This window comes from Varroa destructor, unplaced genomic scaffold (assembly GCF_002443255.2).
Source record: "Varroa destructor unplaced genomic scaffold, Vdes_3.0 BEIS01000002.1, whole genome shotgun sequence".
NCBI classification, from domain to species: domain Eukaryota; kingdom Metazoa; phylum Arthropoda; class Arachnida; order Mesostigmata; family Varroidae; genus Varroa; species Varroa destructor.
Window position 1 is genome coordinate 17690512 of NW_019211455.1, and position 23973 is coordinate 17714484.

Genomic DNA, 23973 nt, shown 5'->3' on the forward strand with positions numbered 1-23973 from the left:
ACGACATAAGTAAACAAGCCATAGTTGCTATGGGGCTCCGTAAAGCGAAAGTAATAGGTTAAATTGTTTGCTTCGCCTAGAAGATTGTTTGTGCTAGAGCTTGCTGTCACTAACGATTGGCCAATATTGGCAGGTCTGTATAAATGATTGTTTACTAGTTCAATCTTTGGAGGAAACGGATTTTAAACAAGGCCTCTTTTCATTAAAATAACACCGTGTGGACCCTGTTGGATTTCTAAGGAAGCTGCAGTTGCCGTCACACACAATCTAGAAATCAGCTAAGTTCCTTAGAGCAACCTTCTTACTTCTAAGGTGTATTTTTTCCTACTGTATATGGGCGCCTAGTATTTTGTTAGGTACCATATATATCTATATAAAATTAAATTTATAAGCATAATGTCAATTTTCAGCATTCGGGCCAAGAAGAATATTTGACCATCTGCCGACGTCATAGATACGTGTCGTTTTATTACAATAACTATTACATTGGTTTCATTTCCTGCCGTCGGATGGCGTCTAGTAGTCGCTAAATAGACGTACTTGGATCAAGAGCGGATCTCACTGCCAGACATGCAGATGAGCGAACGTTACCAGGATACATGGAAATTATCCACCCGATCTGACCTACTTCGTCGATCTGAATCTACATGAGTTTAGAATTTCACTGATATTATCTTAATACATCATCACAATGTGACATGATGATTTTTTATATTAACTTTCCGTGTCGGTCTGGGCCTCTGACTTCGGCCGACGTGTTTGTTATGCTCTATAGACATTGTGTTTTCTTACAATTGGACCCCTTGCATTGGATATCGCGCAAATTTTAGATTGTCATTTTGTCGGGAGAAGACAGTTTCGTCGAAACAGGTTCCAACCCAGTCCCTACAGCTTCTCTATGGATATTTATAGAACATTTTCGTAGAAAATCACGCCCAAAGGCATCTGAAATCCAAAATGAAGTTCACTGCTGAACGGACAAGCATTAGCAGCACCATCACCGGCAAAAATACGTGTAGCGGACTGATTATCAGCATGGTTTGTGTTCTTTGTATTGCTGTTGTTCTCCTACCCATCCACTAGTCTGCGCAAGAATTATCATATTTCTCTATGGCAATGTTGCCGCTACCACCTGTGCGTTGCCGTATAAACCCGTTCTTCGATTATGGCACTCTGTCCGGGCTGAAAAAATGTCGGCGCTCGTGGCAGCAGCCGAATCAGTATCTTTTTTTTTTAACTTTTTTTTTTTTACACGGTGCATTTGCCCGTGCATGCCGATGGAAACGGCATTGAGGAAGGAGACGAGATAGGGGGGTTGCAGAGAACTTGAATGTCCGACCTATCTGTATAAATGTACGAAATTAAGATGGAAACATACACATGAGCATGGTATTATGGGCTGACCCTGTTGACGACAACAGTAGCAACTAGAACAAGTGTGAGAACACATAAAGAAGCCTTTGACATGGAATTAAAAAAATACAAACATTTTTTTTCTAAGTTGTTCATTTCGGTAGCTTCCTTGATTAATATGAACTTTAAGTTCGCTTCCGCGGACCTTTACCTGACCAGCATTTGAATAGACTACATTTGAAGGCTGCTCGAGATCTAAAGTTTAACGTATATATATATATATATATATATATACATATGGAATAAGTGAACCATATTTCACTTTTTCAACACTATTTTATTCCAGACTAATATTCAATTCAGAGCTCATAGAAGACCCACGTAATTAAAGAATATCTTTTTTTTTACAATTAAATAATATTGTTTCAATTGTCATAGACCCATGCCAGACCTTCTGACGATGCTAAGTGATACATTAGTTATAAGTTTCATTGGAACAAAACAAGCCCATGTTAACCCGGTCTGAAAACTATTGGCTGATAAGCGGTCGATATTTACTCGTGGCCACACGCTTGGTCACCCGTTCTACTGTCTTTATAGTTCCCGTGAAGTAATATTATGGGGTTAATTTACAATCTGGGACGAGATCGGTTCTAGAGTGCCCTCACTGATACGTCCATGTAATCTCGCTAAAAGCTATTTCGCATTGTTCCGTCCTCGTTTTTCCCACGTGACAATGATTTCTTCCGATACAACAGTAGTTCCTATTTTTCAGCATATACATACATTGTTATATGTGTATTTTGTTCAGATCGCCATTTTTTCTCGCGGTCCCGATCATCTTGAATCGCGTTCAGATCCAATTCATGTATCCGTCCATATTTACTCAGCAACGACACACACGCAGTTTTTACAGGGATTCGCAGCTTGTCCACTCACTCACGCTTGTCTATGCTATGGCATGCTTGGAGATTTGGTGACGAAAAATTAGAAAATATTCAAAGGATAAAAGTGACGTAAGTCGGCGGCAAGCCTTGTTAGCGTCGACTCGTGGCCTGTCAATTGTCGCACAAGAGGTTAAACACAGCTAAATAAAAAACCGAATGTTTTTTTATATTAATATTTCATGCTCATAGTAACAATACTACTAATAACGTGGGTTCCCTATCCTTCCGGTTCACGCACAGTTGTGTGGTATGCAGATGTGCTTGCGATTGAAAGATGTGTGCGTATTTGTCAACAACTCAACTCGAAAGCTGGCAGATCTGTAATTGGTCATAGCATACAAGGTTTGCTTGTTCTCTTGCCTTTTCGCTTTGATACGGGTGCATATGTTCGTGTGGTCACCTCTGTGTACCTTTGTGGGGTAGGTAGTTAGTGGGTTATCAAGCATATTAGTAGATGCCTAGTAGGTCACGTTGGCAATCGCCTATATATAGTACCGATGGGCAATAATACTAACACCAATAGAATCCTTTTCTCAGGCTCGCGCACTATCGTACAACATCTTCGATAGATTCGTTTCCATCCCGCATCTGTTTATGTAGTAACATTAACTATGATCAGTAGTTACAACGGTTGCCTGCCGTATGCCACGACGGACGCAGACGTCTTCTCTTTAGTTGCCCGGGGTTACTATTTAAATAGCATTATGTACAATTTCGGCTTGTGAAATTGAATAGACTGATTAAGCAGACGAAAAAATAATTATATATTGAGATCGATATATATAATCGATATCAATATATGGTTATTTAACATACAAATGCCACGTGTACGGCGGTGGTGACCTGGTCAGCCTCAAGTTGTTGTCGTTGTATCACGCTGACACACAAGGATGTATACTCTGTCCACATTTCACCTCGGATTTCTCGTTCCGATATATATATATATATATATATCGTCCGCGTTCCGCATGTGATTAATGCTACATCATTTCGATGGCCATATCCACCGCGTGTTGGTTCTGGATTCGACCGCTGCTTCGCGTACGCACACAAGCGAGGTATTCGTAGAGTCAATGACCTCGTCCCCTGCACCCTCGCGGTATGGTCGATTCGAGGAAACCGTCCGATTTCCGTTCGAGTGTTTTCTGGAAGTGGGTGATGGCCAATAGGAGTAAGAGACAGAGCGTCCGGGATGAGAGCAGTGCGTTTAACGGGTGAAGAACGGACTGAAAAGTTCTTGCATTGCCTCCTATTTGAAACAGCAAGAGTATAGAGAAATTTCGAAACTCGACAAACTGGTTAGGTAGCAATCAGTATCCCGCTTCTTTCTATTGAGTTCCCACTTATGCTTCTTCTATTATTCTACCTGTTTTTAGCACTAAGTACCACCAGAGAGGATAGGGTTCTTCTCGAAAAACGAAACCCGTATACCTCAGTTTTTTTCTCTCAGTTTGAACAGAAACAGCATTAATCCCGCTTCGTTTTGCTGGGCTACGTGCATCGTGTCGTCTTTTGTCGGTGGCGTAGAGTTGTTTTCCCCTGTTGTTTTGTTCTTTACGCTTATCGATCTATTGGAACTGGCCACCGAGTTGTCTGCGCAGACCGGCTTGACGATTCGGCAGAGAGGGGCAACTGTTTAACATGTTGCATACGTCATACGTACAAAACACAGCAGATGCAATCGCGTGTTTCTAAGTGATGTGGATTACAAATTTTATAACGCTGATTTGACAAACCCTTCCAGACCAGCGAGGGTAACAGCGACCTTTGGTGCCCATCCCATATTCATTGCTACACGGAAGAAGCTCGAAAATCGGCGACTGGAAGTTATCAGACTGGCAGGGATTCCGTTGACAAGACGTCTGCTGACGATGTCGCACTGGAAAAATGACGCCGAAATACTCGAGTCGTCGTTTTATCTGCTGAAAAAGATCACGATCGTTTCTCAAATTACCCTTCCAGGTACTGCAGGTTCGATAACCATATTGTGCGATTTAGGTTGGTGCAATTCCGTCGTTTCATAACTTTGTTCGAAATTGTTTGACAGGTCTAAAGAAAGTTGCTTTGCTACCGGACGATGAGATCATTGATCTTCAGGCAAACCTTACGTATCTTAGGTAGATTGATATAGAACGATAAGCACTAACTCTATTTCCAGTCTGATCCTCCGCGATATGATACCGTAGTATATGCTTATCAAATTTAGATAGTCTGCGCTTCAGTCGAATGAGCTGCCACCGCTCTACGTCTTTACGTAGCCGCCACTGTAGTCGCCCTGATAGACATTAAATGAGTAGTTGGTGAGAAAATCTGTTTGGTCCCTTATTATTACTACACTTTTTGTAGTCAAAATGTTCGCTATACAGAGAGCAGATGGCTACGAGCAGGCCATGTCGTCACAGGTACGCTACCACAATCCCCCCCCGACTGCCCTAACTAGTCGTGACTGCGCAGCCGATGTTTGGAAAGACCCGCTTTTTTGGGTGTGATTTGCTTTCATAGCTTTCACAGCAGCGACTGGCATTTTCGCGCTAACTGCCTCGGGGAAGTGCGTGTCACAACGGAACCAAATGGTAAGATCTATATGTGTCTCGACATCGGAGCGCTCTGAAAATTTGAATGTGTGTGCATCTGTTGGCGTATATGTGTACGTGTGCGGTGATATGATAAAAATGGCAGCACTCATTGGAAGACAGTCACGCCGCTGTCGACTTCGATGTCAGAATGATGACGGCGAAGAAGTACGCTTGGATAGAGCCCGTTCGGCTGGCTCAGGCTGCCTTTGGAGCGACGAATGCGTACGTTGTTTGTAGCCTGTAGGTTCTCATCAGACCAGCGTGGACAGCTGTACGATATGGCCGTTAAGGGCCTTCGCATTATTGCTGGCCTCACCGCTTTGGACTACCAGGTGCCAGACGTAAACATTATGAAGGGATGAGGCAATGCAGACAAGAAAGACGACACCGATGATGGCCAGTGATGCTGGCAACGGTATGTCTAAAAGTAGAATGACACCTGTAAATGAGAAGCAAAAGTTACAAAAGAAGGAACAAAAACAAGCGAAAACATGACGGATTAGTGATTAATCACTGTTGAAGCAATTAAACATAACGCTGGCAAGGTGGAAAATTGAGAGGGAATGGAATGACAAAAACGAGCAGGAAATTGTTTAACGGACCAATGGTAAGTTTTTTTTTTTAGGACAAGGCGGAGATAAGCAAACAGCTTTGAAAAAAAAATAGGATGCACCTTTATAAATGCGTAATGGGTTCAGCTTCAGTTCTCTATTCGAATATGGTATTTCCCCTCCATCCTGCCCTCGTTGAAAATGCCTTAAATCTCATTATCGTCGTGTATTGACAACGACGCTCCAACATTGTTCTTTTTATTCGTAATCTTTTCATTCAAAACGAACAAATGGCCAAACAAAACGAGTACGGTAATTTGTAGTTGTAAACAAAAAGCATTTTTCTCAGATAAACTCAACAATATTTGTTCTCTAAGTTGCCCGCGCTCCCATCGCAAGGCACCGCAAAAAAAAACTAACTACAAAGAGAGGTAAATATAAACCGAATAACAGTAATTGCGTAATAAGGCTACTATTAAGTTCTCAGCACAACATGGTCGAAGGCTATAAACAGACGGACGTGAAGGGCTCTACGTCATGGATGCGAAGATACATCTTATCCGCCCGTTTTGTGTTTGTTGGGCTTTCCGAGCTGACAACAACCGCCTGCCCAGCGACAGTGGCAACGACGATGACGACAAAGCCGCGTTTGTCGAATTCAGTCGATGCTACACGCTATTTGTCGCGAATAGCAGGTTATAGCTAAGTGACTGGCAAGAGTCCTGACAACATGTGCCACTGGCTGAATTGGCCGTAGTGCTTGGACCTTGTCACCACAAACTAACTAGCCACTAAAATGAGCAGCAGGGACTTACATCGCATCTTTTATTGATCTTCTGCTATCTATCTTTATACCAAGCAACGGTGAAGAATTAGTTGTGATAATTGTAGACGAAGTAGGGATAAAATCGCCAGCGGCAGCAGTAAAAGTCGCTGTGACTGCTGTGGTAATGCTGGCTGACTTTGGACGTCGGAAAGAGTAGGGTCATCACCCCCAGCGCGAATCACTTGTCTTCCAGCTCGGCGCCAGTCCGCGCCTCACCCACTGATCTGCTCATATCTTACTTGTAACTTTCCTTCCGTCTTTTCGGCTAACTCATAAAGGACTATTAATGCACACTTTACTCCTACGACTACCATAACCATTGCCAGAGTAGTGACAGCGAACGATGTCACGCGAACATCTGCCTACTGCCACGACCCTGATGGCACCAGATCTTGATAAATACTCGCTACTTAGTGACACTGGTACCAGTGGCGATTCCGTGGTTTGAAATGGTCACTGGGGTGTCGAAGGTTTCCTGCCGCTTCGCCAAGCTTGTCTATCTGTCCCCCTGCTGGCATGGCTAGGGTGCGCGTGTCAGCCTCCTACATAGTAGAACGTTAACGCTGGCTGGCAGTACTTCGCAATGACAACGGCGACGAGTGTTTGTTGGCAATGGCAGCAAACAATGAAATTGTTTACAATAGAGATAGCAAGAGAGAACTAAACGGAAGATCGGGCTGGCAGGCGTGCGAATGAATGAATAAAGCACCAAAAAAACAATTATCTTTGACAGGAAAGGTTTGGTTTAGAATGATGCATGATATGCTGGCAGTAACAGGCTATTGGCCTTCAACAATGATAGATATTAGGACAGCGTGAAATTGCGTCAAAGAAGAGGAGACGTTGTCTTCAAGCATAGTCTTTGGATTAATGTGTATATCTGTGTGCTTTGAATCTGATCACATTCTAATATTACTATGTATGTTATAGTTACCGGTACCTACAAGTGTACGTAGACATGTTTGTCACATGAAAAGTTCTTTTTGCGTGCAAGAAGAAAGCATGAAAATTGAAGTGATTTTAAACATCTAAGTGTTTATCAACTAGTATACACAAAAACTAATCCGGGAGCAATGGTCAGTGAGATAATTCAGGATCAGACGGACCCGTTGGTCCTGGTGTGGCCGTAATCAGCTTACCTGTGAGGAAAAATGGGACACTCAGCAGAAATGAGCACACGGCGAGGTTCCGACTACACGAGGCACGCTTCAAATACGCGCTGCTACCTTCCCTCAGCGCCAGCATCAGCTGCAGGCTGCACACGAATAGGCAGTGAAGGTCGAGGCACATGGATAACACTAGCAAACAGACGCTGAGTACGTCGCGAAGTGCGCGCTCCGTCGTGACGTCCGTTGACTCCAATGGCCGTAACACGGAGGCTGACAAGACGCACATGAGTACAGATAGCATGCATAACAGGGACAAGGCGTGGTGATACGTAGACGTTAGCAATGATGAATTGATGGCGATAGCACCAGGTGAGGCGCCTCCGACACCTGTATGACCGGACGCGCCTGGCGAACCTGAGTGGGCCCCGGTCAGACCCGTCGCAGAGGTTGGAGCCGTCGTCGAGAGGTCCTTCTGCGTCGTTGTGTTCTGGTCGGTATTCAATAGCAGACTAGATTGGCGGGTGTGATTTTGGTGATGGGTGGCGGGAAACGTCGTCATGAAGCTGTGTGATAAACGCGACACGGAATGGGGTGGTAGTGACGGATGCTGGTGGACCACGCCTCCGCTACCGATACCCCCCATACCTAGTCCGCTGGGTCCAACTCCTTGGAGACCGCCCCCGGATAGGCCGCCGATTGACGACATTGTCGTAACCGTGCCAACGGCACCCATCTGCGAGGGGTGATGACCGTTCGGCAGAAGCGAATGCGATTTGTAGCCGGGGTGATTCGGTGGGAGGCCGCCCCCCAACGAACTTGTGGATAACGACATAGCCCCGCTTGCTGACTGGAGAACGGGCGCTAATTGAGAGTGAGATAGGAATAGTCTCGATGGTGAACGATATTGTGAGCCAACAATTGCACCAGCGGTAGCCGATTCTGCTAATACTGCAGAAACGGCAGGAGCTGGCGGGGAAATTGTTGAGTACGAAAGGTGATCCTGCAGTTGTGATCGTAGCTGCTGCTGGCCTGTCACGAAGATAAGGGGCTGTTGGGGAACAAGTGGGGAACTGCCGCTCGGCTTGTTGCTAGGGCTGTGAAATAGTAATTGATGGTGAGACGGCTGCTTAACGAAATGAGATGATGGAGCAAGCGACTCGTTCAGGGGGGCCACATGGTTCAGTCCTTCGGGTTCGAAGCCGTGGGGCATCCCCGATCGGTTGAAGGGTGCCACAGCGTCAGAAAGCGAGCACCTGCAGATAGTTGCGGAAATGGGAAAAAGGAAAGGCACTTAGTTTGTCACTCATGATATAGCTTTGGCACAAGTCTACTGTACCCATGTGTTTGTCGGAATAACTAATGATGATGTGCATTCAAAGCAATAGCGTTCGTGTTGTGCCGCTAGCGAAAGCTACTAATTTCTTTTAAAAAAAAAGTTCTTGCTTTGCCGTATTCAGATGAGACAAAACGGTTACAACAATGAGTTGGCTGGATCGGCCCGATATCGATTGATGATGTAATCGACAATTGCGTAAGACGATCATTTGCATTAAATCGTTTTATGGGTCAGTTTGAAAGTCCAGTGAAAATAATCATGACACGATCATCACCATAAGATAACGATAGCACACGATCGTCTATATATCAGATACAATTTTATCGTCAGCTTCAAAATCATTACACAGTACCTCACGACTTGCTGCTCGCGTTCGATGCCGTTTTTTATGCGTCTCTTCGCTTTCAAAGGCGTCACATTGACCTCGTAACAAATGATCACGCAGACGAGCGCACGGATAACATCAATATTATTGCTCACGTTACTTACGTCGATCCTTACAAACATATACAAACAGAGAGTAAATCTATTCAGTTTGTCGGGTATCAGTCCGCAGCTCAATCTGTTTAGACGGCGCACCCTTCAGAGGCATGTAGATCGTCTCTTCAGCCTGTTTATTCATAGTGGCCCATCGTTTACATTTATAAAGATTCGGCTCGCTCATATTTGGCTGGGGTTTCGATTGCCGTTATCAACCAGCGATTCCGTTACCTCTCGACGACGCGTAATGAAACGCAAAAAAAGGAGATCAATAAAAGAGCGCTCACCGCTACGTACCACACCGCGTGGGTGATAACGGGCCTATAACAGTTATCTCAAATGAAAGTGGAAGACATGCAAGTTGGGACGGAGCATTCGAGCCAAACACGTCATCATTGTCTAGACTCGAAAACGATCAAAGGCGAATGTAACGCAAGGCTAAACGGACGATAGTGGAACGTATGAAGATGCTCCGACACGAGCGTGGATCGAAATAAATAAGCCGGCTTAATGGCAATAGAGGGAACGCAGAAAATAGAACAGGGATGAATGAAAGCTAGAAGGATCTGAGCCATTTCAGTAGCTATTCTATGTACCAATTGCTAATGAAAACATTGAAGAACGATGCTGTATAAACGTCCAAGCCTCAAGTGATAAACATTGTTTAATCATAAACAAGTCATTTTAATCATAGATATTCATTCGGTTCAATCATAGCTGAAATCCTAAAAGCTTGATCCGTCAATATAGGTACCTTGAAGAGCGTCCAATCGAACACCCATCGGGATGTTCGATTGGACGCTCTTGGAGGATGAAGTAAACTATATTTGTCTCCTAATTTCGTGAGTCAGAATTAGCAATGCTTTTCTGAGATATAGCTGGGCAAATTAACGAAGATATTTATTGTACACTGGATAGATCCCAGAGGATTCAGCAGTAGACAAAGGTCCAATATCCGGCTATCCTGAAATGCGCTGTTTCTCCCTAGACTGTCCTTCAGGAAACTTAATTTCTTCAAAGCTGTGTTGAGTCTGCTAAAATTGAGCCGATTCCATTCTTGTCGAACAAAGATTTAGCCTTTCAACGACCGGTTGCATCATGGATGCTTCGCCAGACTGTCAACCTAATGTCGAAAGGAATCAGTATTGACCTATACCTAAGATTCGCGGGCAAAACAGAAATACTCTTGAGCGCTATTTCCAGGCTGCGTATGATGTTTGTGCGAGTACGTGGACTACAGTCTTTGCTTTGTATAAACATGTATTACAATTTCCATATTATTAAACAGTATATCATGTTCTCTTCCGATTCTTCATATCTATATAGGTTGCTTGGTTCCTTCGCTGACCAGTTGATTTCTGTTTCTACGTTGTACGTAACCGAAGTCAACCAAAATAAGGCAAATTGCATAAACCGTTATGAATGAAAAGGTCAAAATTGAAACAGTTATCAGCACAGATACGACAGCTATACCTATATACAGCTATGTAAAGCCTTGCTTTTCATTCCCTATGTATCCTTATCGGTTTCTGCCTTGCTCCATATGGCAGCTACGCTCAGATCTGCCGCAGCTGTAGTCTCTGCCTTGACGGTAGTTAGGTTATGAAACCTGTCGATTAACTAATACCGTGTCTCCAAAACAATAACGATCCGCGAGCTTGGCGCATCGCGCGTCTCATCGTAACGAAGTAATGATTATCGGGCGCTGCTCCCGCCGCGTCTGCCTTTGATGGCGTCGGCAGTCGACAGAATAACACTGTCAATGCAGGGAGGGACGCTCCAGGAAGGGGAAATTATACGACTGGCCAGAAAAGACCGGTCCTATCAAAGATTAAATTCTCTTGCGGTTGCTTGCCGTCTCCGACTTGCCGTCTGGGTCGACCCAGCGTTACGGCGCAAGCGTAAGCTAGGACAATGTCCGTAGTCATGATAAACCATCCGCCATTTTCGGGGTAGTTAATCCCTGGCAGCCGCGCAACGTTGTCGGCAGAACTGGCAGCGCGATGCCTATTTACGGTGGCGGTGGCGGCGGCGGCGGCGGCGGCGACGGCCACAGCAGCAGCAGACGCGAATGGAATATTGGAATGTCGAAATAGTCTTTTTCATTTAACGATACACATCGCGCTCGAACGGTTACGTTGTTTACGTAACGGCTCTGATGCCGTCGTTATCGAGGATATTTTGTTAGCTGCTACCGCTTCTACGTCTAACAAAAGTGGTGCAAGTAGGATTCGATAAGAGGTCTTTTCGCCTTTTTAAGCATTATTGTTGTTATTATTATGATTAGCTAGTACTTTTCATGTTGTTTGCCGGCTCGGGGAACTGAAAAACATATCTGAGCCTGAAATCTCTTATTTGTAGGTGGCCTTTTGCTACAAGCTTGAGGTACTAAGGTGCGCGTAATAACGCGATCGCTGCATACACGTAATCTGGCTGGCTTTTCTTTTCGTTATAATTGAATTTGTCAGCTGATATTGTGGGCCAATCGGAAGGAGGGCATTGATAGGTTGAATAAATAACTCAAACTATATACACATTGGTTTTTGTAGCTCAAGCTCATTGAATTAGCCCATTTGGCATGTCAAGCCATAATGTCGCCTACGTTTTCTGCCTGTCCAACCAATGCTTCAAATGCTTATAACGCACATTTTTCAGAACACGACATGTCGCTCAGTCGTGGGAAGCATCAAGACGCTTTAAAAAATACTTTAGAGCTAATTGGGAATAGCTTTCGCTCTAAAGGTTCCATCTGTGTGTGCGTTTGCTCTCATTTTAGCCAGCTTCTCGAAAATACATATGACACCAATTCTATGTGTATTTCGTAGTATCCAAAGGATTTGGGACGTGTATCTGTACCTAGATTTGACGAAAAATTAACTTGATCGCGCGGAAACGTCTCACATATAGCACTTCTATCAATTTCAGGCCCGCGCACTATATCTGCTGCATCTACGTCTTTACCGGAACAATGGCATAATCGACTAGAGGAAGACAATATTGGGAAAATGGTAGCATAATGGGGAGCGTGTTTGCCTGCTGAACTTGGGAAACATGTGGTAGTCTGGGTTCGAGTCCGGGCGAAGACACATTTTATTCTATGCCGCAAGTTAGCCGTGTAATGGACTACACGACGTCGGTATGGGACGTAGAACACGGACAGCACTGATTCTTATTAATCAGGCCAAGAAGAACACACGTGTTATACATACGTACATTCGTACACAAGCGTAAGTGCCAATTTGCAACCGAGTTATCTCCAACTTTAAGAAGTTGACTCTGACATTTAAAAACCAAAAAAAAAAAACCCAAAAAACTAACAAAATTTTTAATTAAAAAATAAAACTACAAAAGTCAGACGAGAGTCAGATTCCAACCGTACCAGCTCAAGCGATCACCAATTATCGGAGAGCTGATACCCTAACGCAATGCGTCGTCAGTTAAATGGCAAAATGTTTCGGGTATACCCAAACCTTAGCGCACATTTCCCATCGAAGCGAGCCTTAATAGTGTACATCACAAGAAGATGGCGCTAGAAAACTATTTAATATTTATGGTCGAGATTGGTCACATCCTGCTTGCCATATACTATTACGTTGAAAGCCTCTGTCCAGAGCTCTTGGGTATATATTTCTCACTAGTCTTTATTACGTGTAGCCTGCCGCGCATCATCTGTCACGTTTTGTTCGTTTACGTCTCCTCAGAGCCTTTTCCGGCTTCGAAACGTTACATTAAAACTATCTGGGACATCTTTTTACAAATAAAGTACACATCCTGCGTTAATAACTAATTCGGTTTCTGCTTTTGGCAGTTAACATTGCCGTACAGTTGGCGCGATATTAAGGCCGCTAGATCTGAGGGGTTACGTCTGAGTATTTATGGCCTGCGTTCGATTTATTACAATCTCCTTGTCGGTATGCGACAGAAAACCCTCTGATTATACAACAGCGTGTTAATAAATCAACCAAATCAACAGACCATTTAATAAATCGTGGACGTTTGCTCCTTTTGTTACTATAATTTGCCAAGCGAAGCTGCAATATTTAGGCATTTTTTGGATACAACAAACTTCCGCCCCACATAAAATCACAAAGACAAGATTTCCTGAATCCCGTATCTATTTTGAATTCATTCATCCGCAGTTCCATTTACAGCTGATTATTATAGAGAGGGTCTGAAATCAAAACAAAAGTATCGTTACCATCTCTGTGGTTCGCTCATTTTTCTGGACGCAAAGCAGCTTTGTGGCAAATTTATGCAAGTCCACCTTCTGCCACTTCCTATGACGATGTAAGGTAAGCCTCTGCTTAAATTACTACTGACTGGCGTCAGTAACATGCAGCCGCGCCTCGTACGCGCGGGCCAGCCTTATCAAATCGGCACCTGTGAGGAACTCAACAGATGGCACTGACACTGCCATCTGCAACGCTGTCATAAGATGGTCGTCATGAGAAAAAATAGTGCTCTAACTTGTTTGATAGCAGAACAGAAGCGACGGGTCGATCGTCATTCGCTTGTCGCCGACGGTCACTTGTTGAACGCTAGCGTCTGTCCTGAGGATCTACAAGTCTGTCGGTCGGTCCCTCCATGCACATGGCCAGAGCTTGGACATATAACAGTTGACTGACGTCAAATACGCAGTAGGGTCTACTTTAGCAAAAAAGACCTCTTCTACCCACTCATTCTGTTCTTCTGTTAGGTGCTGGTGCTGCATAGATTCCTACTACGCCTTCCTGCCGTTTCACCTCAAGTGACTAGCTGATTTCGATCATGCCCCTTCTATAGACGAAGCAGGTGCAGCGAGTGGCAATCGCAGATATAAAATAGAAGTAATAACAATGCTGCCAGTTAAAGTTACAATGGTCGCAGTGGCCGTGGTCGAAGCTTAGCGGGTGAAGATTTGAACGTAATGTAACGTATTATTTCGAAACGCAGCATTGGCGCTGACGTTCCTAGCCGTAACTAGCTGCTCTGCCGTACTTACAATGAGGTGACGCTGATGTTCGCGGTGGTGATGAGTATAGTAATCAGTTCAACTATCTACTACAAAACGAAGGCGCAAACAGTCGCTGAAGCATGTCGATGGTAACTGAGTGAAGTTTTTCTAATTGATCTGTTAGCCAGTCTCGTGTTTAGCTGGTCTTCGTAGTCACCTATAGTGTCGCGTTGAGGACTGCCTGAAAGGCTTCTTAACTGCTTCTGCCTGGTAGGGTTAAACGTGCGCACACGCCTGCTAACGACGCGAATAGAGGTTCATCGAAACACTGTTTGTGATTGCCACGTTTTTTTTGCCCGTTCAATTTTTCTTTGCATTTTTGTCGAGAAAGAATGTCACAGTCTGGCAGTTTTCGTAGCGAAGCTAACATATATGGTAGTTAAGGAAGTTAGCGTGCCAAGTGCAGGAAGGTTTTGCCTCCGTCTGCGTACACAACACCCATAGTGCTTTTGTTGCAAAGAGAGGTTGCGTGCGCAATAGGCCAGAGCCAGGTAGTTTTGTTGGTAAGCGTGGCCGTTGTGCTAAGGGTAGCGATTGAGTCCTAGCGTCTTAACCTATTTGAACGAGAAGTCAACGGATAACAACTAAGTATTGCTTTTCTCTGTCACCTATTATAAGGAGAGTGCGCCCGTTCTATTTTTACAGCTTAATATGTAAAACCCGCTAATATATAAGCTGACTCGTGTTGAAGTCGGGGTACGCATCGATGTCGCTTCAATTGATTAGGCACGATCAACGAGAACCGTTTACTGGGGATGTTACAGGAAAGGGCGGCGAGTAGAAGGTACTATCGTAGTTTATTTATAGTTTTTATCCCTAGAATTGCGCTTCCCCTTTAACGCAAAAATGTAGGAAGAAATTAGCCGCGCGGTTACCAGTTTAATGTCGCCGGAGCTAACACAGAGGATTGCAAACCACTATGGAATATATTTAGACAGTGTACTTATCAATGAGAACTTTGTACGGCTGTGATGGGACGCAAGTTAAAAGTAGGGACGCTTTCCAGTCAAAGCGTCCTTTATTATTTTGCAGCAGTTTTTTTTTTTTAAATCTTGTTAGTTAGATTTCAATTGTCATTAGTTTTCATACTAGTATACGGACAACAAGGAACAGCATCGATGAGCAGTCATGAAAATAAAAAAAAAAATATTATATATATTATCGACGAAACCTCTTATGAATATCTGTAAACGATGTCGTTAATATGAGTTTTTGTTCGTATGTAGAACTTGAAACAGGATCAATGAGCTCAATCGATCTGGAATCACCCTCCTGGACGCAACGACACCTTTTCTAACGCTCCATATCCTATCTGCAGTAGTATTGTTTACGCCAGATCTGGCTCGCTTTACCTGTTCAACGAACGCATTAGTTTTTTTCGCAATAGCTCTGTTGCTTTAGCTCAGCCGGTGCCATAGCCGCCCATCGTGCGGCATATGAGGTCAACAAATTGTAAGAGTTAGTCGTTTATGCTTTTGTTCTTCCTCTTGCTGCGTTTTTTAGCTTCAAGCGTCCGTCGGATCACTAAAATGTGGGATGGGGCATCATCTACCCTCTGGTCACAATGCATGAAGATTTCTGGCTTTGACGATTCGAAATAGGTAATGTGTCGTCTATGTCTATAGAGCTCAATTCGACCGTTTTTGTTGTGGACCATTTATTATTATTACTACTTTCCTCGCGGTTATTTGATTTTGGCGGGGGATCGATATGTCGTGGATAGTCACATGGATCCAAGCTACACATTTTGGCAGACTGTGCTAGCATGATTAGCATGATGAGACCGTACAACATTAACGTCTTATAATTTTCCACCTGTTTAAGTTTGGCTTTTGTAACGCTTTTAATGAAATACTCAATGCGTTTGCACAGATGGCCTGTCGGAGCTATTGTTTCGAGCTGACGAAAAACTTCGAACTTATTTGGGTGGAATTTATACTCGACAAGTTCCTCTAAGGTTGTCGTGTCTCCTGAAACGTTGGGACGTTGCCTCCTTTAGGACAGGAAACGGTTACGGTGATCGCCTACTTTGTGATGCTTTCGGTAACGAGTTTGGCTTCTTATTAGACCATTTATTTAAGCGATTAAAACACCTCACAACTGCTTCGGTCCTTCGGAGCGCTTCGCTAGAATAAGCCGGGCTAAGTTGAATAGGCGACTAGTTTATAGGTCCTTTATACCAAATATCGCCACCGAGTTTCTGTGACCAGCTCCTACTCTACGGTAGCACCGCTTTAACGTACTTTGGGTCTCCTGATTTGACGGTCTGAGCGGCCGGATTTTTGTCGCGCGGTCACCGTAGCTATCGAATCTTTCTCTCTCTATAGTAGAAGGAATGGTTTCTTTCACATCGTCAAAGATTCTCCCAAGCGCGTCGGATGTTTAAGAATAGGATTTCATTAGACTGAGAGGTTCGTCCCGTAAGGCGTATAGTAAAGCTATTTCTGATGTTTTTCATAAATACTTGTTGACATTGACATACCAGATAATTACTTTGATGCTATTTAGAGTCGGCTTTTTCTTACGTTACACAGAGGTAACGACGACGCCTCATCCTAGATTCGACCGATGTACACAATAAGCTCTCTTCATTATCGATTCCTAACAAAAAATCTCTGATACTTTACCAAACTTGCCATATTTTGTGTTGATCAGTGACATGATAGCGGTGGTGGAGTGTCGAAATGATTAGGCACCGCACCGTTGAGAGTTCCAGAGTAGGGAAATGTATCTGTATGTATTCAATCAAGCGCACAGTCGGCGCAACGCATACGAAATGGCCATTGTAAGATGGCCAACAGGCAGCTATAACGCTGGGCTTCAATGGTGAACGTATTGGGCGACCGTAATCTGCGCGAGCAATAAACGCCAGCGAATAAGAGCTTTATAAGCGTTTCACTTTTGCACGACATTTGGTTAGGGTGTGCTACCGGGCAGCTAGCTTTCATGTCGACGTTGTTGAGGGTAAATTTAAGATACGTTATTTACGCTAGAACAAACCAGACGTACCATTTTCCCATATCCTATAGATACGACGAGCTGATATCGAGAGCAGAAGAGGTAATCGCAGAAAAATGAGAGAAGGAAAATGCGCCGGATGTAGGGGCGTTTATGGCATCAACGAAGCGCAATGGGCATCGACCTGACCCAATGATTCGAAGGTGGACTAGAATTATTTTGCTACGATTCAAAAGTCAAATGGGAGTCACTCGATCCAGACAGGGACGAAATGCCCCTATTGTATTGTGTATTTTCACGACCCACTATAAAGAGCGATAATGAAAGTATCTTCATATTTCAGTAATTTTGAGACATTTCATTGAAATACAAATAGTTCTTTGCGGTCAGCCTGTTCATTGATTGCATGTAATCAGTTCTTCATCAGTTCTTGCTGCTATAATTCTTCACTCTTTCTTCAATTCAAACTGGCCTTCAACAAATTTACTACGGTGTCTTGATCTTATAAATCGGCTTCCACTAGCCCTAGCACTTTAAAATAAAATCCACATATCGCTTATACACTTACTGCATATATTGCCGAACTACATTATATTGTTCCAATGAGAACGTCAGCTGCACCGTAATCGTGGTAGGTGATTATCGGGAATTAAGTGCTGTCTCTTGATAAGTGCTAGTTCTCTTCGTTGAGCCAGTTAATCAAGTAATCGACGCACCTTAAAACTGTTTGGACCATCGTGATCCTTTCCTGCCACCTCTCGAGCGTTTTTGCAAGTTCGAGAATCCTCTCCAAGAGAAAAAGGAAAGGCATATTCTTCAAGTTACATACGTGGTTTTGGGTTAGATGACTAAATATAAATGGCGTCATTGGGTTTTTGAGACGAGCGCTAACAAGGCGCTGTGGTGAAGCGCTAACAAGGCTGCAGGCCATCGGGGACTCTCCTTTATCTTAATTGCCATCGTTTTCGCCGGAGGCGTAAAAGGTTTTCTCTAGACCAATTTTTGCCAGCAAATTTTCACTAAATTGGGAAGCTGGTGTCGTAAGCATTTCGGTCGAACCATCCTTCGCATTCTCGTAGACTTCACTTAACGTCAATGCGTCACGTAGTCAATATGTACAACGCTTTTTGAAGTATGAGTGAGCTTTTATAGCAGCTTCTGGCCATAACAGTATACCACTCATAGGGTTTGGTTCGTTTTAGGCAGATATAGAGACCAGACTCTGTCCAAACCCATTGTCCTGTGTATATGCAATACATAGTGACTATATAGTACTTTGGCGGCCTGAGCTCTACACTGCGTTCAAACGCAGGCGGTCTTCGGGAAGAACGTTATTTATACGTAACGTAGGCAATGGAATCAACCCAGATTAGCTCGACGATTTCTCTAATACAAACGAAATTATGTACGCAAATAGAAACTAACAACGGATCAGAGAATTGAATGACAGCGAGGGAGGAACGGAATTTATTTCGGATAATAACATATGCTTACGTCATATTTGCTTTGTCAGTTTATTCGAATTTTAATCGTTCCGTGTTCTGATCTCTTCAACCGTTTAGGTTCTTTAGAACCTTTTGAGATCGAATATTATATGGAGCACCTATACAGCATTATAGAGAACTTCCATGGCAGCACAGAAAAAGGAAAGCTGAGTTCCAAAAACAAGCCAAAGCATCACGTCAGTGATTTAGTTTACCTTCATTCTCGACCGATAAAAAGAACCAAGCTGAAAAGCCAGAAAGGTGCCAAATTGGAGAGTTTTATATGGGTTGGACAAGTTTCAAGCGCAGCAGGCATTGGCCCGACCATATTAACGGCGAAAATGATGCGATGAAATTACGAATACGAGGCAGGAACGCGGCTGTTGGAACCCTGTACATTGGCAAGTTGCGCACGTCACGAAAGACGCAGGAAGGTAGTGGCAGTCGCACAGGCGATTAAATCGCCTTCTCGCTTGTTCCTTAACAATTGCCCTTAGCTTGTTCAATCTCCGATCGCAACGTATGGGATACGCGACACTAGAAAGATGTGGAAGTGTTCCAGATACGGGCTAAATTACGATAGGTATCATGCCGCTCATTGTACCCTGCCTGGCACCATCTTTAAGGTATCTAGGAAATAACCTGTTAAATTACAGACTCAACAAAACCCATATAACGCATTTCACGCAAATTATTTCAGTGACTCTATGTACCCACTCTAAAACTTAAGACAAAATTTTGTTATTGACATATATATGGGACAAGATGTATATGGGGTGGTCTTGATTATTATTAATCAGGAGCACTCTCAATATCTATCTGTTGCTTCATTCGTCTGCCACATAGCGCCTTAGCCCTGCTAGGTTAATTTTCTTTGTTTGATCTTTCTCTTTTTTTAAGTGAACCTCTTTTTGCTTCCAAGGTGGTTTTACCATGTTTTATTGTCATCTAGCCTACACTGCAAGACCGGGAAATGGCTCTTCTTCTCCCCCCCCCCCCCCCAGCCCGACTCCGACAAACGTTTCCTAGAATATCATCGTTCGTTGGTTTGTTTGGCCAATGCGAGTCCTCGAGCGTACGTAGAGATACCCGGATTCATACGTACACACATCGAGAATCAGGGTCGTTCTATTTTCTGCTCTAAACAATATAAAATGGAAAAGCCACTCGAAGTGAAGACAGACCCACAACCCGCCTAGCCAAAGACGAGGAACAAGTTAAACAGTCATAAACAACGAACGCCGCAGTGAACACCAGCAAGCGACCAAGCAGCAAGTACGCGGAATTCGCAACGTCAACGAAAGTACGTCGCTTTTTTTGTCTACATTCGGTATACAAATATATGCCTACACAGGTACGTATCCATACCGAAAGAGGCAAACAAAAATGTTCTCTTCTGCGAAGAAGACAAGGAAGAAAAATACACGTCACGAATTATTTCGAATTTCCTTTGCCGCACTTGTTGCCACAGCCGCTGGCGGTCTTGCCTCGATCGACGCTATATCCATGGATCTGTTCCGATGCGTTCGGTCTGCTCAGATCACCGACACAGCGGAGCATGATGTGCAAACAGCAAACGACATAGTCACTGACCGCTGACCGAACTGACTTCAGCCCCGCGTCGGAATGACTGAGCAATGAGCATCGACAACAGTGACGAAGTGAGCTCAAACAGGTCGTCGAGCTAAGAAAACCTCATTGACGCGAACGTCGACGAGTGAGTTGTCGGCGCTGGTGTTCCGTGAGCGTGGTAATGCGTTGCTGGTGTTGATATGTTTCCTTCCTCCTACGGATTCTGTAGGAGGAAGGAATGGTGGTCGTGAAGGACGAACGGTGACTTCGAAATGCGACAGCGACTGCTGCCAGAACGTTAGATTTTTTTACGTCTAACTCGCTCTTTGTTTTGTTTTGATCTAGAAACTAGCCAGCGAGTCGCAACGGTGATGTATAAGCCTTTATTTTTCGTAAAGCTAGAGTAAGTTGGTTAAATCATCAAATGCTGGTCGATTTCATCTTTGTTTACTGTTTGCGAATGGTTACCCGGCCTGGCCGTTTTGTGATGGTTTCTCATCTTTTATCGACCACAAGAAAAGCGAGAGCACTACAGAGATGGCTAGATGTGAAATCATTATCGCGTTCACCGGCGATGCCACTACTCAGCTATTCGTTCAGCTTTTTTTCGACGTGCAGTATGGCGACGCCGACCCACAGTGTGCGGTCCCACGATCCTTCTTGTCGGCGGCCAACTACAAAGACGTTCTTCCGCGCCTCATATACGCCCGGTCAATACGTATGAAGACACTGCTTAAGAGTACCCTATCTGTTGGTAAAATGAAATACATAAAACAGAAGATGTCATAAGCCATTTTTAAGATTGACGCAGAGAGGGCAAAAACTCGACGTTGTATAGGACGTATAATCTGCCGTTTATCATCATCGCGTAATCAAGTAGTTCTTCCTGGGAGCATGGCAACTGCGTAGAATGTACCCGTCATAGAGATAGTAGCACCTGAGCTATTAGAAGTTGAAATGTACGCGAACGCAACAGAGGACCAGGAACGGTCTTTTAGTATATTGCTGGAACACGGTATTTTATACCCTTTGCCTACAGGGGCCCAGTAGTTAGCGCACAACTGCTCTGTTCCAGATCTGCTCTATCTCTGCCGTTAGCAATAACATCCCATTAACTTGCCTTCATCGACCAATCGGAACCGCCGCAGCTAGTAGCGGCTTTCGTTGCGGTTTTTCGCGGTGGTGTACTGCCATTTGTAGTTGGATGTTTACCATGCCCAAATACAGAATGGCTTCGTCATTAGGGCAGTCGCCACCGTAATGGTGCCACCGACACGCCGTCGCCGCCGCCGCCGCCATCACCGTCGCTGCAGCAGCTGTAGAGTGAAGGGTACCGTCGCTTCTACTGTTTAAGAACCCGACGCGCGGCGGAGCTCTCGGCGCTAAACAAAGGCTTAGCATCGAACACTAGCAGCCGGCATTAAGGCCAGACATTGGCATCAAGTAGCAGACCAACAGACAGTCTGACGAGGCAGCATTGGTCCTAACTGTGGAACCGACGGGGGCCGTGGCAGCATGTACAGCACGGCCGTTTTTCATTGGGCCTCTTTCACACTGTCCGCGTGGCCGCAACATCGGCGCTGCCGCTGTTTTGTTACTGACGAAGGCTCTATTTGACGTTCGAGAAGAAATTCACTCCGAACCGACCATGGTTAGCTGGTTTAGCCACAAGCTGTCGACCAACGACCTCGCGCACAGGCAGCGATACCCGCAACTGAAGCAGGCCTAGCATTACTTCTGTTGCTCTCTGTCCATTTGGTCCCTCGCCTCCCTTCTCTGACAACGGTGGCGGCGCTGACGAAGACGTCCGACATATAACGGCATATACGGCTAGGCTGCAGCGATTACGGGGAGCGCCAGCATCACGCAGTTCAAAGCGACGCCAGAGCATCCAGAACGGCAGTAACGCCGAGAAAGCACCGCGCGACCCACTTTTCGCACAGCTCCACGCATTGACGGACGACGAAGACTACGACCACGTACCGATCGGCGCTAACAATGATGATCATATACTTATTGGCTGGTGACTACACGCGGTCGCATTGTAGTGCACAACTCGCAGGGAAACTGTGCGATGCAATTTCATTGTGATTGAACTGAAATTAAACTATCGGCGGGTGTGTCTCTGGCGTTGAATATCTTTCAAAGGTAACTTGTAGATCTTACCTGGAATTTCTCCGACTCGTCTATCAAACGGCAGGAAAACTATATAATTAGCTCCCCTATAGGTGTTTAACTATCCCTCCTATCTTCTGCCGGAAATGATTTGATCGTCATCTGTCGACGTTGAAATTTTCATTGAGGGTAGAATAATCGTAGATTATTATTATTAGCAGTGTTTTCCTGGTAGCTGAAAATGCGTCTACAGTTGAGCGCGGTTCATATGCGCATAGGAATAGGACCAAGGTAACGTCGGCATTGTATTGTGGTGGCAGACAAGACCACTGACTCACAATGGCCCCGTGACTGGCAGCTTGCTACACAGTGTTTGGTCAGTATAGCCCCGGAAGTACCTTTCCCTAGATTGAGCTGATAGTAGTTATAGTTGCGATGCCACCTGGCGGCAAAGTCCTTCGAAGTAGTGCACTCATTTATAGGTATACACTATGGCACGTAGTATGATACTAATTCGAAAATGTTGGGTTGTCATGACGTAATTAAGCGAGAGGGAGAGGGAGTAGGGAAACGAGAGTATCAATTATAGCTGTGTGGCTATATACTCGTAAGAACAGTAAACGTGGGAGTAATGTGTGGACAACAAAAGCAACGAGACAACGAAACATGGAAGAACTTACTGGGCTACAGTTATCAAAGTTTGACGAAGAAAAATTTCGTAGTATCATACTTATATATACAGATAAAGCTGGTACAATATTTTGACTACTGGCCATTTTTGGCCAATAGCGTTTAGCGTTGGTGCTCCAGCACGAACTGCGACGACAAGGTAATATGGCCGTCTCGATCGCTATTGCATCTATTATACAAATTTAGTTATGTCAAACGAAATGAATAAAGGTCCGAGGACGGCCAAAAGACCGAGAGAGAAGCTAGTACTTTGCAGTGACTGAAGTAATGATAATAGTCATTAGCATTTAAGCACACATGCTATAATATACGATGACGGTATATATGATAAACTCATCCAATGACCGCTGCAATATTTGTATTTTTTCTTAAATTAGCAATTATCTGATCTGCAGCCTTTCTCCGTTACAGACTGGGTAGTGGCACAAGTTACCGGCCCGATGCCTTACAACAGCATTCATCATGAAATGGTCACCGGACTAGCTCAATCCTTCATAGACGCGATGGTATGCGTTTGATTCCGTGGATTTCTGTTTATTGCCTGGTCGCTTCTTCAGAGACTTCGGAGACTTTATTCGTAAAGTTCCTTTACGATCGATGGTGTCTACTGGCTAACGAAATCCAGTTCAACTAGATTCATTCAGCCATTATACTTTTGTTTTGTAGTAATATTTAATGCTTGCGTATGCGCAAACCGCGTTGGACCAGATTGCTACAGAACATGCTTGTATCGTCCCCTATGGTCTATGTCAGTATTACTATGACGTAATGGCCTCTCTAGTCGGTGATTCAATTTTTTGAAGGAAGATGGTTCTAGCAAAAGGAAAAAAAGAAAGCTTGTCTACTTAATTCTTCGTAACACCGCGCCATATTATAGCTAGAAATAATATATGTATTAATGAATTCTATAGCCATGAATATGACATTAACGATGAGGCTTAATAAGACGTAGTGAGCCAACTAGCTGTCAGTCACCCTGTGAG

General features: G+C 44.3%; 1 protein-coding gene and 1 long non-coding RNA gene across 5 annotated transcripts in view; one reads left to right on the forward strand and one right to left on the reverse strand.

Moving 5' to 3' along the window:
* Positions 1–399: 399 nt before the first annotated feature.
* Positions 400–23973, reverse strand: part of LOC111245797 (uncharacterized) — a 67332-nt gene continuing 43758 nt past the window's right edge. For 3 of the 4 annotated variants that reach the window (XM_022794593.2, XM_022794595.2, XM_086980458.1), the window contains exons 2-3: positions 7393–8615; positions 400–5315 (exon numbers count right to left, since the gene is read on the reverse strand). In XM_022794593.2, the coding sequence (XP_022650328.1) occupies positions 5128–5315; positions 7393–8615 (1411 nt within the window). In that variant the 3' untranslated portion in view covers positions 400–5127. Of the gene's footprint in view, positions 5316–7392; positions 8616–9050; positions 11217–23973 lie in introns of those variants that run through there. The other variant, XM_022794591.2, reaches the window with a different exon arrangement.
* LOC147757460 (uncharacterized) lies at positions 13339–23484 on the forward strand. Its single transcript, XR_015321431.1, has 5 exons — positions 13339–13470; positions 14817–14955; positions 15675–15772; positions 16044–16214; positions 23402–23484. It is a non-coding gene; the product is annotated as an uncharacterized LOC147757460 (long non-coding RNA).